The sequence below is a fragment of the Ochotona princeps genome, chromosome 3 (genome assembly GCF_030435755.1).
Source record: "Ochotona princeps isolate mOchPri1 chromosome 3, mOchPri1.hap1, whole genome shotgun sequence".
Lineage (NCBI taxonomy): Eukaryota > Metazoa > Chordata > Mammalia > Lagomorpha > Ochotonidae > Ochotona > Ochotona princeps.
In genome coordinates, this window is record NC_080834.1 from 106,658,756 (window position 1) to 106,676,269 (window position 17,514).

Genomic DNA, 17,514 nt, shown 5'->3' on the forward strand with positions numbered 1-17,514 from the left:
GGTGGTATAAAAATTCAATTTTTAACACTCATCAAGTATTCAAATAAACTACTTCAGCTCTTCAACACTTGTTGCCTGCCCCCCTTGTCACTCAGAGGGATCCAGAAAATTTCATAGAAATGTTTTGTTATTCTCTCTCAAGTCAATACACATTATCCTAGTCAGTGTCTCAACCAATGAGGAGCTACTTGCAAGCTCTGTTGAACAGAGGGGAGGCGAGGGAACGTGGAAGAGGGGAAAGGGGGAACCCAGTGCCAACTAAACTGTATCAAAAAACAAAGCTTTGGGCCGTCCTTGACCGCTTTCCCAGGCCACAAACAGGGAGCTGGATGGGAAGTGGAGCTGCCAGAATTAGAACTGGCACCCATATGGGATCCCGGGCGTGCAAGGCTAGGACTTTAACCACTATGGTATCACACCGGGCCCACATATATGTCTTCTGTATTGCTCAGTGAGTGCTATAAACAGAAGTGCACATAATTAGCTGTTCTCTATTACATACTTTATGTGTGTGACATGAGATTTCCTACATATTATTTAAAATTATTCACCACCACCTTGGGAGTTAATAATATCTCATATCATGGGAGAAAGTGCATCTTACCGAGCAGAAGCAGCATCCCCAAGCTGATGTTGCTACAAGGAGAAGCCAAGAACCCAGTCACATCTACACCTTCAAAAGCCCTAGTTCTTGACCTCACAGCAGCTCTTATCAACTACGCCACACTTGTCCACCTGGGATAATTCACAAACTATATCCTTTCTTGTGAAAAGCCATGATATTACTACTTTGAATACTGTCAATATGTCAGGTAATTTAGGGGAACAGATGTTGCTTTCTTCCAGAAACTTTGTAAACCAAATTGTGATCATTATCTAATTTGAAGCTATACACAATTTTGGACGTAACGCTCCCAAATTCATTCACCATCCCTTACTTTTAGAAATGCTGGGCCTGGCAGCGTGGCCTAGCGGCTAAAGTCCTCGCCTTGAAAGCCCCGGGATCCCATATGGGCGCCGGTTCTAATCCCGGAAGCTCCACTTCCCATCCAGCTCCCTGCTTGTGGCCTGGGAAAGCAGTCGAGGACGGCCCAATGCATTGGGACACTGCACCCGCATGGGAGACCCGGAAGAGGTTCCTGGTTCCCGGATTCGGATCGGCGCAGCACCAGCCCGTTGCGGCTCACTTGGGAAGTGAATCATCAGACGGAAGATCTTCCTCTCTGTCTCTCCTCCTCTGTGTATATCTGGCTGTAATAAAATGAATAAATCTAAGAAAAAAAAAAGAAATGCTGATGACTTCTATTGCATTTCAAAAAAAAGGGGGGGATTTTATATATACAATACATAAAGTCACAGCAAAGGCAGTAAAAAAGAAAGATGAATTGAACTAGAAGCATTAAGATTGCAATGCCTAATAGACATGAGATACACTATACATATAAATATTAGCTGTCATGTTTGTTGGAAAACAGGAACTACATCAAGATCCTTTTCTTTTCTAGGCCACAGACAAAGTTAGGTGTCAGAACAGAAGGAAGCAAAGGCAGAGAGAAAGAGAAAAGAAATGCAATGAGGACAGAAATTTGAACATAGTATGTCCTCAGCAAATACTTGAGTTGAAAAAAATAAAGAAATGCTAACCAGAAGGGGAAATAACAATATTTATCAAATTTAGCAGTGTGAAGTAACAGCTGATGATTACGTAAAGGGCAGGAATTTTTTTTTAATTCTTCTCAGCAAATTTTAAGCCAGTTTTCACTAGTAGATTTTAGTTACAAATACCTTTTTACCATAACGTTTTGTACTTGGATGAACACAAGGATCCTATATTGATACACCTTATATAAAACTCTGGTATTTGCTTCTTGTATTTTTTAATTTTTTATTTTTCATAGTACAATGCTTTAGGCTCAGGGATTTCCTCTTCCACCCTGCTCCTCTCCTCTCCCTCCACTGTTTTCTTCTATATTATAAAAATAGTACAGTCCTTCTACAACAGTCACAAGTCCATCACCCTTAAATGTCTTTTGACGGATTAAGAAAAAAAAATCTGACAGTAGGATGCTGGACATTCTATCATTGTCTATAGCTAGAGTGCCTTAACACACTTGAATAATGATCGAGTTATAAATGTTGTTGAAGGACTTCACTGTAATAACATACAGAAAAACAGTGGGGGGGGAGGGAAAGGTGGAAGGGGAAATCCCAAAACCTAAGGAACTGTATTATGTGAAATAAAAATTAAAAAAAGAAAACTCTGAGCATGTCATTAGATAAATGTTTAAATATATAAATTATCTGATCCATCAACTGAGAAACCAAAAACCAGATAGTTCCCTTTTTTAATTTGTTTATGTAAAATGCACAAATTTACATTTCTCACAGATTTAGGAGCATCGTGATACTTCCGCCTTTATCCTCTTTTACCTGTTGCCCTCACTCACCCTCCTTCCTTATTTTTTTTTTTAATTTTTACAGTGGTCAACTTTAATTTCACTTTGCAATCATAGGCTTAACATTCCATTAGGTGGATTTCAGCAAATAGCAAGTAGTTAAAAAAAAAAAAAAACTATTCCTCAAGAGTAAAGGTACAGGCTATAAACAATAATGAAACCTCAAGATGCCAATTTCACACAGATAGATTGCATTTTTTTATTCTGTGTATCAGTTACCACAGATCAGAGAAAGCATGTGATATTTGTCTTTCGGGGACTGAATTTGTAAACTATGCACAGTGGTTTCCAGTTGTATCCATTTTGTTAAACACAAGATATTTCTTAGTGAATTGCTAGTGAACCCTCAGTGTCACACCAGCTATAGTAACAACAGTAATTCTCTGCATGGTTGGAGTTGGACAGAATCGCAGGTTCCATGGTCTGACCAAGTTGTGTATGTGTCAGAGCTGGGCCTTCTCAGTGGCTCACACGGAGCAGTGGACAGCATATCCAGATGTACATGGAGGATATTGCAGTACATTGGAAGCTTCAGAGAACACGTGGTACCATGGCAGAGGATGGAGAACAGAACAAATTGAGCAACCACTCCAACCAAGCATTGTCAGTGAATATCTGGGCAGAGGGAGACTCTAATGTGGATCACAGCAGCCAGTGGATTCTGGAGAGATTGCATCGTGATTGGAGTGGCGGAATCGCCAACAGTCTAGGACTGTTGAATGATGAAAACCTCTTGAGAACTTCATGGCTTTGTAAATGTCTATTTTTCTTCCTGTTGTTGATTTTGTATTGTGGCTTTTCATTAAGGGGATGTAGAGTAACTGTGTAATGGAGACTATCATATCCGAATATGAGGATACAATGCAGTATGCATCTCGACTTCCAGATCAAAGATGGACTACTAATGAAACTATTAACTATGTCTTCACAATAGGATGCTGGGCTCTCTGCCATTGTCCACGCCCTCGGTGATGGGCATGGGACTGCTTATGAGGCACTATACCGTCGTGATGATATGGGGGAACTCAGATGAGGGGAAGGGGCTTGGGGAGGAGGCAAGGGAAATCCCAAGGCCTATGGAACTATACCATAAAATAATAATAAAAGAGCAGGAAAAATAATAATAATGGACCATCTCAGTGCAGTTACTGTGCTGTCACCTGAAACCAGCTAGTTGTTTTATTTTCCTTTTCTACAGTTAAGCAACTTCCTTTTCCGCTGTATTTCTTTTTGAAAGAACACTTGCCTTTTTAATGTACTTTGGTGGAAACTCTCCAGCAATAATGTAAAGGCAATTGGAAAAGAAGTTGTGAATGACTGTGTCAGTCAGTGGTTAGCTAACAAAGCTACGCAGGACAATCACAGCCATAAATATAGTAATTTTCAAATCACAATTTGGATCACAATCATAATCTTGGATAAAAGATTAGAACACAATATCCCTCTGAAAAAGTTATTAAAGTCTTTCTTCTTTCTTATCCTCTAGTGCTTATCATACTGAACAATCAACAGCTGGGGAAGCAGTTTTCTTCTTTGGAGAATGTAATACTCCAAAAACCAATTCATTCAAATCAATTAAAGTGCCGCTTTTAGAACCAAGGTATTTCCAGAAGCTTGCTAGAGCTGTAGAGCATTTTTTTGAAATAGTATAAGAAAGAAATGCTCTTCTTGGAGTGCATGTGTGAACTGTAGCATTTTGCCTAGCTGCACAAAATGCTGATAGCCAGCCCACAGGTTCTCTGTGTGGTCCCTCACGGAGCAGTGACAGGATTACTTAGGAACCTGTCAGAAATACAGCTGCTGAGTCCAGCCCCAGACCTTCTCGCTGAAATCCTCTGCAGAAGGAGTCAGCAAGTCTTCATGTTAGCAAGCCTTTCTAGGCGATTCTCATGCTCACTCACGTTAGAACTACTGGTATAGATAATATGCTGTCAAAACATACTATGAGTGTGCTTGTTCACATGCATAAACCTATTAATTTTATTTGAATTTTTACTTAGTTTTAACAAACTCAATATAATTTATAGATAAAATCCTAAGAATGTAATAAAACTCCCTTCTTCCCTCATACACACCCTTGTTTCTTCATCCTTTCTCTTTTTTTGCAGTTTTTGAGATAATATAGTTTAAATTTATATTATAATAACGAAGTATTGGCACTCACTGAATAACAAGTTTAAAAAGTAAAACTCAGAGCCCCAGAGCAGTGGTGTAACAAGCTGATCATCTGCCTGGGTGTCCTTTATCTTCCAGCTGCTCTACTTGCAGTCCAGTGCTACGCTAATAGTCTCAGATCTAAACTTTAGATCTTTGACCAATCTTGAGTTAATTTTTTATATGATGAGAGATATGGTTCTAATTTTATTCTTCCACATCAATGCATCCAGTTTGCTAGCACCATGTGATTCTCTAATCTGCTCCATTTGTCTATATATCAGTCTACGCCAGCAGCATGCTATTCTAGTTACTATACCTTTGTAGTATGTTTCAAAATCAGGTATTGTGATGCCTCCACCTTTATTGATTTGGGTTTCTTTGGCTATTCCAAGTCTTGTGATTCTGTATAAATTTTAGGATTGCTTTTTGTAATTCTGCAGTGAATTCAATTGGTATTTTGATAGGCATTGCATTTAATCTACAGATTGCTTCAGGTAGTATAAACAAGTTAATGATATTAATTCTTCCAGCCCATGGTCAAAGAACATCTTTCAATTTTTTGTGTCCTTGATGATTTCTTTCCTGAGTGTATGATAAGTTTCATTGTAGAGATATTTCACTGCTTTGATCAAATTTATTCCTTAATTATTCCTCAGCTTTTTTTGTTTGTTTTTTTGGCTGCTGTGAATGTGTTTGCTTCTTGATTTTTCACTACCATACAAAAAAAAAAGCTCTGAGTTTTGGTATTTTTTTGTAACTTGCAACTTTACTGAATTGATTCATCAATTGTAACAGCTTTTGTCTGAGTACTTAGGTTTTTCTGAGTATAGCATCATGCAATCCTTGAAATGGATAATTTTTTACTTCTTTTCTGGTTTTGATGCCCTTCATCTTTTCTCCTTCTTAATTACTCTTGCTTAAAGTTCCAGAATCTATTGAATAAGAGTTACAAAAATGGACATCATTGTCTTATTCTAGATTTGAGGGGAAATGCTTTTAACTTTTCTCCAGTATGATATTGGTCATTTGTGATATATATATAGAAATGCTCCTTCTATACCTACTTTGTGGAGGAATGGGTGTTGAATCTTATAGAATGCTTTCTCTGCATCTATTATGATAGCCATGTGGTTTTTGGTGATTCTATTGAGGTGATTTATGATGTTTATGGATTTGCAAATGTTGAGCCATGCTTGCATTCCTGGGTTCATGCCCAGATTGTATGACAGTAGCAGGATGCAGGGGATCTGTCCCTTGATCCACATGTTGCCTTGACACTGACTATGATGTCAGTAGGTACAGAACAGGGGCTCCCTAAGTGGATTTCCACTGCCACATTTGGTGCTCTGTACAGATCAGGGAAGGGAGGAAAACAGTCACTGCTTCCCTGTTCCAAGACCAACACATCCCTGAGCTGAAATGAAAGTCAGTGGGTGATTGCAGAATTCACTCTCAGATACAACTGGCAGCAGCTCCTACTCGTCTTGGTAAGATGGCAGCTCACAACTGCAGCCATGTCTCTGTCTTCTCTCCTCTTGTTCCACAGAGTCTTTGCTTGCTTTTTGCTTGTTTGTTTTACTGCTTCACCAAAAATTTCCATCAGTTGGACCCCTTTGTTCTTTTTGTATCTCAGTGCAGCTCAAGTTAGTGTGGCTGTACCCTATTCAGCCATCTTGGATTCTCATCCCATTATGCTTGTTTAAGTATATAGTAATATCAACAATTTACGCATATTCTTGTTATTACAGTTTTTGTAGATAATGAAATTAGGTGCCACGAATTATATATATCCTGGATAAAAGATCAGCTGATATTATATAACCTATGCTTCATTTTCAATTCTCAACGAACACATTGAGGCACATTGCAAAAATGCAGACAACTTTCCAATCCTTTTAAAGATTTATTTATTTTTATTTGAAAGGCAGCGTTAGAGAGGGAGAAAGATCTTCCATGCAGTTTCTCACTCCCCAAATGACTGCAAGAGCCAGAGCCAGGCTGGTCCAAAGTCAGGAGCCAGGAGCTTTTTGCACATCTCCCATGTGGGCTCAGGGTCCCAAGGATGTGGACCACCTTTTGCTGCTTTTCCAGGCACATTAGCAGGGAACTGGATTGGAAGTGCACAGCCAGAACTTAAACAAGCACTCATGTTTGAGGCCAGCACTGGTGGTGGAGGCTTGGCCTGCTACACCGTGGTACTAGTCCCAGTGTCCAAACTTGCAGTTGTGCACTAATCCCAGTGTGAAAATTGTTTCTGTTATCATTCAGTATTTATGTTTTATAGCATTTATCTTATGCTTCTTAGAGCGAATGAACAGTTTCAAAATGTGAGATAGATAACACTTTTCTTGGCAATAACCTAAGGTCTTTCTAGCAATGCAAAAATAGCATTTCCCTAAATAGTAACTATACTGCCAAAATAAAATTTCATTTGCACCATAAGATTCTGTTTGCACTTCATTTTGTTACGTGGTACAGAGGAAAAGAACTATAAGCCTAGACCCCCAAGTGAGAGTTTCTGCTTCTTTCTCCTGATATATGGTGCCCTTTGCCCCCTGAGATTCATAATCCTGTGGGGTCGTGAAGCTTTGATGAAGGGAAGAAGCCAGTGACAGTAATGGAGCTCTGTTAGGTCAAGCTTTGTAAGAAAGGCAGATGATATTGCACTGGCGAGACCTGCCTGTTAATAAAAGGAAGCGAAAGGGCCAAAGCTACTTTAGTGCTTTCTCTTTTTCTAAGGCCATCCCTGGATCATTCATGACATAATATAAATGCACAACAGTTAATTTCTTTTCTTATTTTTTATTGTCAGGTGGAAATTGTATATATTTATCACATACAATATGATGTTTTGAAATATGTATACTTTGCCTGTGGAATGGGTCAATCAGGCCAGCTAACATGTGCAAAGACTCACGTGTATTTTGTTGTGTGTTGTGAACAATTAAAATCTACACTGAGTAACTCTCAGGAAGAAATATCATATACTGTTATTAACTATAGACACCATGTCATCCAGTAGCCCTCTTGGACTTATCCTTCTTTTCCAGATGAAATTTGATGTCATTTCTCCATCCTACCTGTTTACTCCTTATAACCACCACTCTACTTTGCTTCTCTGAGTTCAGTTTTGTTAGATTCCATATATGTATGAGATCATGAAGTATTTGTTTCTGGATTATTTAATTTACCACAATATCCCTCAGGTTCATTCATATTATCAGAAGTGACAGAATATTCTTAATTTTCATGTACTTATTTATTTCAAGAGCAAATACAGAGAGAGGCAGACAGTAATTTCCCATCTTCTAGTTCATGCCTCAGTGCTCTCAACAATCAAAAATGCAGCAGTGCTCAGAACACAGTCCAGGTCTCTCACATGCTGGACCCTGCCAAGTACTTGAGCCAGCACCTGCTTCCTCCCGGAGCGTGCATTAGCAGGAAGCTGGAATCCTGGCAGCACCAGGACCTGAGCACAGACACATGGACATGTATATAGTCATCAACAACAGCCTAAGCTGTAGACCAAGTGCCCATCAGAAATTCCCTGCTCCGTTAAGATTGACTGGTATTTCGTTGTATGCTTAAACCACATTGTCCTTGTCCATTTTTCTGCTGTGGTGGTTCCATTTTTGGTGGTTCCATATTGTGGCTATTGTAAATAATGCCTCAGTGAATATGGAAGTGTGGATATGTCTTTCACACATTGATTTTATATCATGTGGATACATACCTAGTAGTGGGATTATTACCTCGTATATTATTCCTCCACAATGACCACATTGATTTCAATTCCTTCTAAGAATTCCCCCTTTTCCACTTCTTCATCAGCACGTACCTTTTATCTTTTTTGATAATAGCCATTCTGACAGATGTGAGGTTTTACTTCGCTGGGTTCTAATTCATATTTCACTGGCATTTAGTTATATTGAGCCTATTTTTCATGTAAATGCTGTTCATGTGTATGTTTTCTTTTAAGAAATGAATTTTCAGGTCATTGGTTTCCTGGCTGAATTCTCTATATATTTTGGGTATAAATCCTTATCAAATGTATAATTTGCGAATGTTCTCTTTTAATCTCTAGGTTGTCTTTTCACTCTGTTGATTATACTTTTGTATTACAGAAACTAGTTTGATGTAATTCCATTTGTCTAACTTTGCTTTTGCTGCTTGTGTTTTTGATAGTAAGAACCTCGTAACACTATTAATTCTTCCAATGCATGAGCATGAGGCATATTTGTATTTCCCTGTATCTAATTTTCCACAAAGTTTATTTCCAACCATATGTCCACATATTTTCTGTCGTTAATGAAAGAACGAATAAGAAAACAAGAGAGTTGCTAGCAAAAGCAAAGCACTGAGCCACAGAGCTACTTAGAGGTAGATGGGAGAAAAAATGAGTTTTGCAAGTTAGATAAAGATGGGCCTTGGTCCAAAAAACAAGAGGCTAGCATTGTGTCCTAGGGAGTTTATCTGCCACGTCTAACACCAGCAAACCACATAGACACCGATTCATGTTCTGGCCACTCCACTTCTGACCCAGCTCTCTGCTAATGGCTTGGGAAAAGCAGCAGAATATGGCACAAATGTTTGAGTCACTGCCATCCATGTGGGCAACACAGATGAAGCTCTTGGCTCCTGGTTTTGGCGTGGCATAGCACTAACTGCTCACCGTGCCACCTGGTGAGTGAGCCAGTAAATGGAATATCTCTCTTCCTGTCTCTCCCTCTTTGACTTTCAAAATAAATGAATAAATCTAAAACAAATAACAAAAACATTATATTACCTTTAGAATTAACTTCTCTACCAGTGTATACTGTCCTGACAACATAGCAATGTAAGATTGTAAATAATCTACATTTTAGCATTTCTTCATATGTCCTAATCATACTTTTTGGAGTTCTTTCTGAAAATTCAGAGGTATGGCAAAAATTCTCAGAAAATAAAGAGCATGCGGGGAGATAACACTCTGTCATAATTCCTTGGTAGGAGGGTGCTAGCGGTGATCCTCTGTTTATGGGATACTGCCCCAAAATAAAAGAATCACCACAAGGGCAATGTTAGTGATTTTATGTTATGACAGGAAACGAAGTAGCAGTCGCAGCCACCCTTTGTCCCACTTGAGCAGAGGCATCTTATATTGGCCATTACTTTCTATAGTCAGTTTTTTTTCAAATGAACTTTACAAAGAGAAAAGTTTCATTTAACCTACCATTTTGGATATTCAAGTCCCAGATTGGATGACCCCTTTGGTTTTATCTCTGATGAAGATGGCAGTGGGAAGATGGAGCAAGGATGAAGGGCGAACCAAGGAACAGAGTCAGCTGGATCAACTCATAACAAACTCGCTTGCAAAAACAATTTCCCAAGACCACACTGTCAGCGATCCAAGAGTCTTCTGCAAGCCCCACTGCCTAAATACTATTCTGGCTTAAGCTTCTACCCTCTTAGTGTTTGTGCCTCTGGGATTTAAATGTCTGTATAAGTTCAGGCGCCAAATCTAGTTCAAATCATAGCATTTTCTTTTCTTTTTGTCTTGGGTGATTAAATGAGGACCCAAATGAGCCACTCTTGCCAGGTTTTCTCCAGCTCGACCACATTCACTCTCCCCAGCAGGGGAGAATCATGTGTTTTAAAAAGTTTGCCATTGCCAGGAACAAAATTGATTGTGTCATGTGTAGATATTAGACACCAAAATAACCACAATTTCACAGTCTGCATCAAAGATAGATGTAAGGAGAGCTAGCAGTTTACAAATATTCAAGTTATGAACTACCTAACTGAGCCCTTTTTAAGCTAGAATATCGTTATGTTTTCTTCATGTATTAGTGAACGAATCTCAGATATGATGCAATTTCAAAAAAAATTTAGTCACAGTCCGAGCATTGCGTTTTTCATAGACGTATATCTAAAGACATATAGAATCGTTTATAAAATATGCTTCTCATGATTTTCTCATTATTTATAGTAACCCAGTGACATCTCTCCATTGCATTCAGTAAAAATCTATTCAGTGTTGTTCAATTAAATTTAATGTAATTTCATTTAATTCAGGCAGATTCTGAATTAATTATTTACTTTGAAACTAAATGGTATTCCTAGCTTTTAAAAAAATTTTAATTCTTTGACTTGACAAGGGCTACTTAAAATTTCTTTTACTTCAGCAATGAATATGAATCTGCTACCACAAGCTGGAGCACAAAAAGAAATGCTATTTTGTATTAACTTGCACTAAATCTAGTTCTAAGGCCCTCCTTGCCAGGATGGTATAACAGCCATTCCCACTTACACTTTCTTTACTTTTATTTGTTTGAAAGGTAGAGAGGCAGAGATAGATAAAGACAGAGCTCTCCTATCTGCTGATTCAGTTCCCAAAGGCCATCAGCAACTAAAAGTATGCCAGGCCAAAGCCAGGAGCATAGAATTCAATCTGAGTCATTCACAAGGATGTCAGGAACTCAGCTTGCTGCTCCAAGGGTGCATTTGATCCAGAAACTGAAATTGGAAGCAAAGCAACTACTGTAACCCAAATGCCCAGCCACTCCAGGTCCATGGAGGAAAAAAAGTAAATTAAAGTTTCTTCAATTGCCTAAGCTCCCCCTTAGCCTCCAGAATTGGCCCGGAAACTCTGTGAAAACTTTCTGGGAGTCAGAGAGAGAAAAACACCTTGAATTCATTCACCTGTTTAAAGATAGCATATGTGTTTACTACACCTGGAGCACCCACTGCCTGCCATGAGGTGCCGGGGATTCTGCACCTACAACAGGGAGAAGAAAACGGAAATAAATGTTTGAATGGAGTAAATCTTCCATGTTCATCAAACAGGAGACAACCAAAAACTAGAGCTTAGGATGAGAAGTGCCCATTGTAATTATTTCACTATTTGTTATCAACCCATACCTGTTAGAGCTTGTTGAGTGACTCCTTGCCATGCATGGACCACCGCTACCTGTACTGCCAGGGGAGTTTCGCTCTGCTGCACATCCTCTGGGTCAACAGACCCTCCCATGAGAGATAACGGAGTGGGGGTGAAGAGCATGGCTGCAAATCACTTTGTCCTTTCACTCATGGACTGATTTTGGAAGTTTTTTAAGCTCTCTGTGCCTTTGTCATCGTGAAAAGGGAGTAGATGATAATGCCCAGCTCATTGGGTCATGAAAAAGAAAAAAACGAGTCACAGTATCTAAGATTTGACCCTTAGTGATCCTAGACCCTGCCGTTGTGTTTGGAGAGCTGCGGTGGTGGAAGATGGGCGGAAAGCAGCTGACCTGTTAGATGCTAAGTGCAATGTTAAGGCCAAGTTTTGCTATAAAACAGTGATTTTCAAGCATGACTGCTCATCAGCATTACCAAGGAGTGTGGCAAACATCTTAATGTCCCCACTCCTCCTGCAAAGATGCTTACTGAGTCTGTTTGGGGCATGGTCTGGGCCTGTTCAAGCCCACCAAATCCAGAGTGGTCATCCCTGCTGTGGCACATGCTAATACCCCAAGGCTAAGATGTCACCCACTCACCCCATCTCAGCATGGCTCTACACTAAAAAGAGATGGGCATGTAGTTCACAGGTTTCTGTCTTGCTCCTCAAGGCCTCATTGTGGAGAAACTCACTCCTCATTGGACCTTGTGATAGATGGGATGGTACGAAAGTCACCAGACAGAATCTTCATGGGTTCCACTGCACAGTGAGAGAAAAATCCACAGAAAACAATTGAAACCTAGAAGGAGTTTGCTTGAACAAGCTACAGTGCATCCTTGGTGGGCAGTCCTAGGGAAAAGAATGAGGTAGAGCTCCAAATACCAGCAGCATAAACTTTTAAAAAGTGGAGAAAAGCTGCAGCATGGCATACCCCATACATTGCAAAAGTGTTTTACAACACATTACGATTTTCTAACAAAATGTAAGTATATAGGTAGGGAAAAGGATCTGGGGTAAACCTCTTGACTTTTCATGATTTTTTAAGATGTTGGTTTTTGTGAAATTAAGAATTAATAACTTTTCCTTTACAACTGATTATCCAGGGGAGCTCTTCTTGAAATATTTGCATTTAGCTGAATTGTGTATCACATTGCCTGTCAGCTCTTGTCAGAAATTACCTACTCTGAGTAAATCATTATGAAAGTAGGTAGCCTGAGAAATGAGCCCAAAGAAAGGGAAAGCCAAGAAATTTCTTCCCGGGAATCTGCCCAGGGCATAAGCAGAAAGGCCTGGAGGCCACCTCTCTCTGCAGCAACTTTCATTTTTGCCTGAGGCTGTTCTCATCAGCTGAAGGCTCACAATTTCTACAACAAGCCTTCCCATCCTGCCTGCATGTCAGAATCGTCTGGAGAGCTTCCTGAAATATCGATTCCTGGAACTCACATCCTTCAAGTGGGATCTTTAGGACGCGGGCCTAGCTTTAAAATGGTGGGATCTGAGAGTTCCTGGTGGAACAGTCTCACAAGCACGCACACGCAAAATCCTAAATTATCCCAATTGGGGCAACACCACATCTGCCCTGAGATCCAAACTGACATCAATGACAGTTGCTTCTTGAACTTTAGGGAATTGAGATGAGAAAAATGAAAAATACTTGTGTTTTAGTATGTCATTCTAATAATACAACATTATGTGTTTGCATCACTTCAGGCTCGACTGACGAAAGAACATCGCTGGGGAAGTGCGCTACTCTCTAGAAACCACTCCCTAGAAGAGGAATTTGAAAGAGCAAAAGCAGCAGTGGAGGTAACTTTTTTATTTTACAAAATGATGCTTGTTTCATGTTTCTTAGAGTATTCAAAAACTCAAACTTCAGCATGATGCATATAAAATGAGCCCTACTTTATAGATATGAAATAACCATGATTGTCAGAATGAGAATTTTTGATTCCCCACCAGGGATCACAACTGGATGTCACCTGTCTATTCTATTCTATGATACATTACAATGATTGTCTGGAGTTGGTTCACAAAGACCTAGAATCTGCAACAAATCAGTGCCGTGGATTTGCTATGCCCCATGAGGCCCAGGTTCATGCCTGCCATTTTTATCTTTTAGCATGAAATGACTCATAGATGGTGCCGCTGATCTTGGGATATTAGCATGCTTTCTTATCTAGATAGGACTAGGCGTGTGGCTCAAATATTCCAGCAAATGGCTAGCCCATCATGACTTGAACCATAATAATTTATTGATTAAAAATATGTCACAAACTTTGCTGGTAATTCAAATAAAATACGGATTTCACCAATGATTTTCATATTTTACCTTTTAAACAGAGAGGGGAAGGAAGAGAGGGCAACCAGGGGGAAAGGAAGGAAAGCTGAACAAATGAACACTAAGCAGCTTTTGATGTTTGTTTCTTCCCCGTCTGCTTGCTGGCTACAATGGGGGAGTACATCACAGCTGCCATCACCAATGCTCGTCAGAGCTTGTTAGATTGCTATCTGAAAGCACAGCTTTCCTCCCAGCTCAAGTGTGCACTTGTTGGAAACTTCATGTCTACTGCTGATGCAAAATCTTGAAAATTGAAAACACTCTTGGAATATGGTTCATTTACCTAGCTATCTTACCCCTAGGGTTTATATGAAATAATTATACTATGGGTGGTCTTTCAACAACTCAATGCTTGAAGTGCAATCAAATCATATTCATGTTTGCAATTTAAAATTAAAAGGATTCTTCCTTTCCAAGGAAAGAATTCTGGTTATATTTTCATAATCATTCAAAAATCAGTAGGAGAACACTTATTCCACCACAATAAAATCCATTCCAATTTTTCTTTTATTTTTAACCTTTTTTAATTAAAAAATTAAACTAATGAATATTTAGTACTCTTCAGCATGATCCACTAGATTTAGATGAGACCAGCTGAGTTCAATCAAAATATTCAAATGCATGGAGCTGCAGTTCAATTTATTTAAAACGTAGATTTTTCAGACTTAAAAGCTAATTTAAACGTATCTTTTGAACTCCTGTTGTGTGTAGCGTATTGAATAGTACTAAAAAGATTATTTAGAAACATAGAACCTTGGGTCAGGAGGGCCTAATAAATTGGAGTTTATTTGACCCTGTTGGTAATAAGAAAGATAATGGATTCACACCCAAAATACTGATTTGCAAAGTAACAGATCGAAGGGGGGAGGGTAAATCTACAACTCTAACAAGATGCAAGAAATACTTTCATCTTAATTTTGGTAGAATCCTTATTAGTTTATCTCTGCTAGGCATATGAAAACAAACCAAAAAAAAATCATTTTAAACACTTGTAATTTTATTACCCCGTTTTTTACTTAAACGCATCCAATTAGGGGCAACTCCTTCTTTTCAGGAAAATCTATTCTGATTTTGGATAGTACTAATTATCCATTCCCACAAAGTCCTCTTGCACCTGAATAAGGTTAATCCAGCTTTTCTCCAATAGCTACATGACAACATTCTTCTCATTAACCAAGTTTGACCCCCAGGTTCCACATCTATCTTATCCTTTCTAGTCAGAAAATCCTAGGAGACTAGAAGTTATTTGCGGTAGCAATTCACTTAGCAAATATTATTGGCTGCCTGGAGATACTTGGTTGCTAAATTGGATACTAGAGGCAAAGAAATGAGCCAACCATAATTAGCTATCTGACACTAGAAGAAACCAGAGGACCAACTTGAACAAATTACCTGTTTGCTTTGATTTTATGTCATCTATAAGATGAAGGACTTGGACTGTTAATACATTAAAACACCGTGAGTTCATGATTTTATCTGAAAAGAATAGTTAGTACAAAACTCCCAATAAATCAGAAATCCCTAAGATTGCTTAGCGGAATGCCTGCTACTGAGAAGGCTTCCTAAAGAAAAAGGAGAGATGATGCCTCGCAGAATAGGTGAACAGGTGTAAAGAAAGTTGCAGAAGAGGTAAAATACTCACACGCGCTCGTGGTAAATCATGCCCACAAAGATTCACACATACGTGCATTGTTTCCTTTCCGACACTGTACTTACCCGGGTATTATCTACATGCACAAAAGAAAACATAACAATATGCATCAAAGGGTTTTAGAAATATACATTCCCATTGACTCAGCCACTTCTTAGAATTTATCCTAGAAAAGCAGTATGAAAATCTGCAAGTTTTTTTTCTGTAGAATTTTGTTGAAATAGTTGAAAATCGAAAAAATCGTAAGTGTTCCATAGTAGGGAATTTTAAAGCGTATTTGTTTATTTATTTATTTGAAAGATAAGAGCGACAGAGAAGGTAAGACAAAAAAGAGGAAGACATTCCATTGCCTGGTTTACTTTCCAAATGTCCACACAGCCAGAGCAGGGTCACACCAAAGAAGGTGTCAGGAACTCTCTTTGGGTCTCCCATGTGGGCGGCAGAATCCAAGTACTTGTGCTGTCCACCTATTGCTTCTCAGGTCATTTGCAGGAAGCTGAGTTAATAGTGCAAAGAGGCCGGACTTAAGCTGACATGTGATCTGAGATGCAGAAATCCCAAGTGGCACTGGACCTATTACAACACCTTATGTTTTTATAGTAGCATGCTGTATATCCTTGAAAGTGACGCTTGAGATTATGTAAAGATGCTTTATGATAAATTGGAATAAGCACGTATGTACTTGCAGCTTTACAGTACAATCCCAACTATGTAGAGGGTCCTGTTAGAGTGTGATTTGACAAGCACTAAGTCAGAAGCATCACACGGACTGCTTTGTATAATCCTCATAGAAGTTTTATGAGGCAGGTGCTATTGCTAGCCCCATTGTACAAGAGAACTGCAGCTTAAAGAGGCTATAGGTTCTTTGTGAGATTTTATAAACAATTAAGTAGGTTGAAAAATTAAGTAGCTTAACCTAGCAAGTTGCAAAGGCATGACTTTTAGACTCTGGAGCCTGTATTCTGAACTACTATGCTATAGAAGCATAAAAATAGTCCGTTCACACTCCTGTGACAAAATGTTAGTCTAGGTAATTTATAAGCCATAGAAATCTATTCTCTCACAGTTGTGGAGGTTTGGATGACCAAGATCAGAATGCCAGCAGGTTTTGTGTCTCGCAATGTACTAGATGTTGCCTTTTGCCTTTTCCTGGGAGAGCAAAATGGGTTTACAAGCTCCTTCAGGCCCCTTTTATACGGGCACTGTCCCTGCTCACAAGGGCTCCACCCTCATAATCTGATCACTTCATAAAGAAAATTTGGTGCCAGCTCAATACCGTCACCTCAGAAGTTAGGCTTCAACACATAAACCTTGGGAAAAACCCACACTCAGGCCATAACAGCATCTATGGCCAAGTTACATCAGCAATATTTACTTTGATACATATTTTTTCTTCTTTTGGCCTATTTTTCAAATGTTCTATCATAAAAACATATTTTGTTGGTAATTGGGGAAACTATGCTATTAAGTAAGGTGGGATGTAATTTTCTTAAAGGATTACAAATGTCTTAGTATTTATTTCAAAACACAAAAGGCACTGCACATGGCCTTTGGCAGAGGTAGCTCTAGACACCAGCAAGATCCAGGTGCAAATCATGCCTGGAGAAAGTGTAGTTTCTTTATCTCCACCTTGTATGTTTGCATCACCTAGCTCCACTGCCTCCAGTGTTCTTTCTGTGTCGGACTCCATCCCGCTTTTGCTTTTGGTTCTCACTCTGTCTCATGATTGAGCACCTGGTCACCTCCTCACCTCTGACTCTCTCGTTGAGGCCAGTGTGTACCCCTCTCCCAGTTCATCACCGCCGCCTCAATTTTCACTTTCCCCTTTGGTGAGCACTCTTACTGCAGCCCTTTCATTGCACCTCCCCTCTTGTGGAGATTTTAGTTGGTGCCAACACTTCAAAAACCTTTTTTTGACCAAACATACAGTTGCTAACACATTACCTGTAGCTTGGTTTTTCCTCACTGGATCACTTCTTATTTGTTGTTTATTTGC

General features: G+C 39.2%; 1 protein-coding gene across 1 annotated transcript in view; it reads left to right on the plus strand.

Moving 5' to 3' along the window:
- The window catches only part of PEX5L (peroxisomal biogenesis factor 5 like), a 161,917-nt gene that overhangs the window by 103,219 nt on the left and 41,184 nt on the right, over nucleotides 1-17,514 (plus strand). Inside the window, exon 8 of the mRNA XM_058661303.1 lies at nucleotides 13,240-13,335. Within this exon, the coding sequence (XP_058517286.1) occupies nucleotides 13,240-13,335 (96 nt within the window). The remainder of the gene's footprint in view (nucleotides 1-13,239; nucleotides 13,336-17,514) is intronic.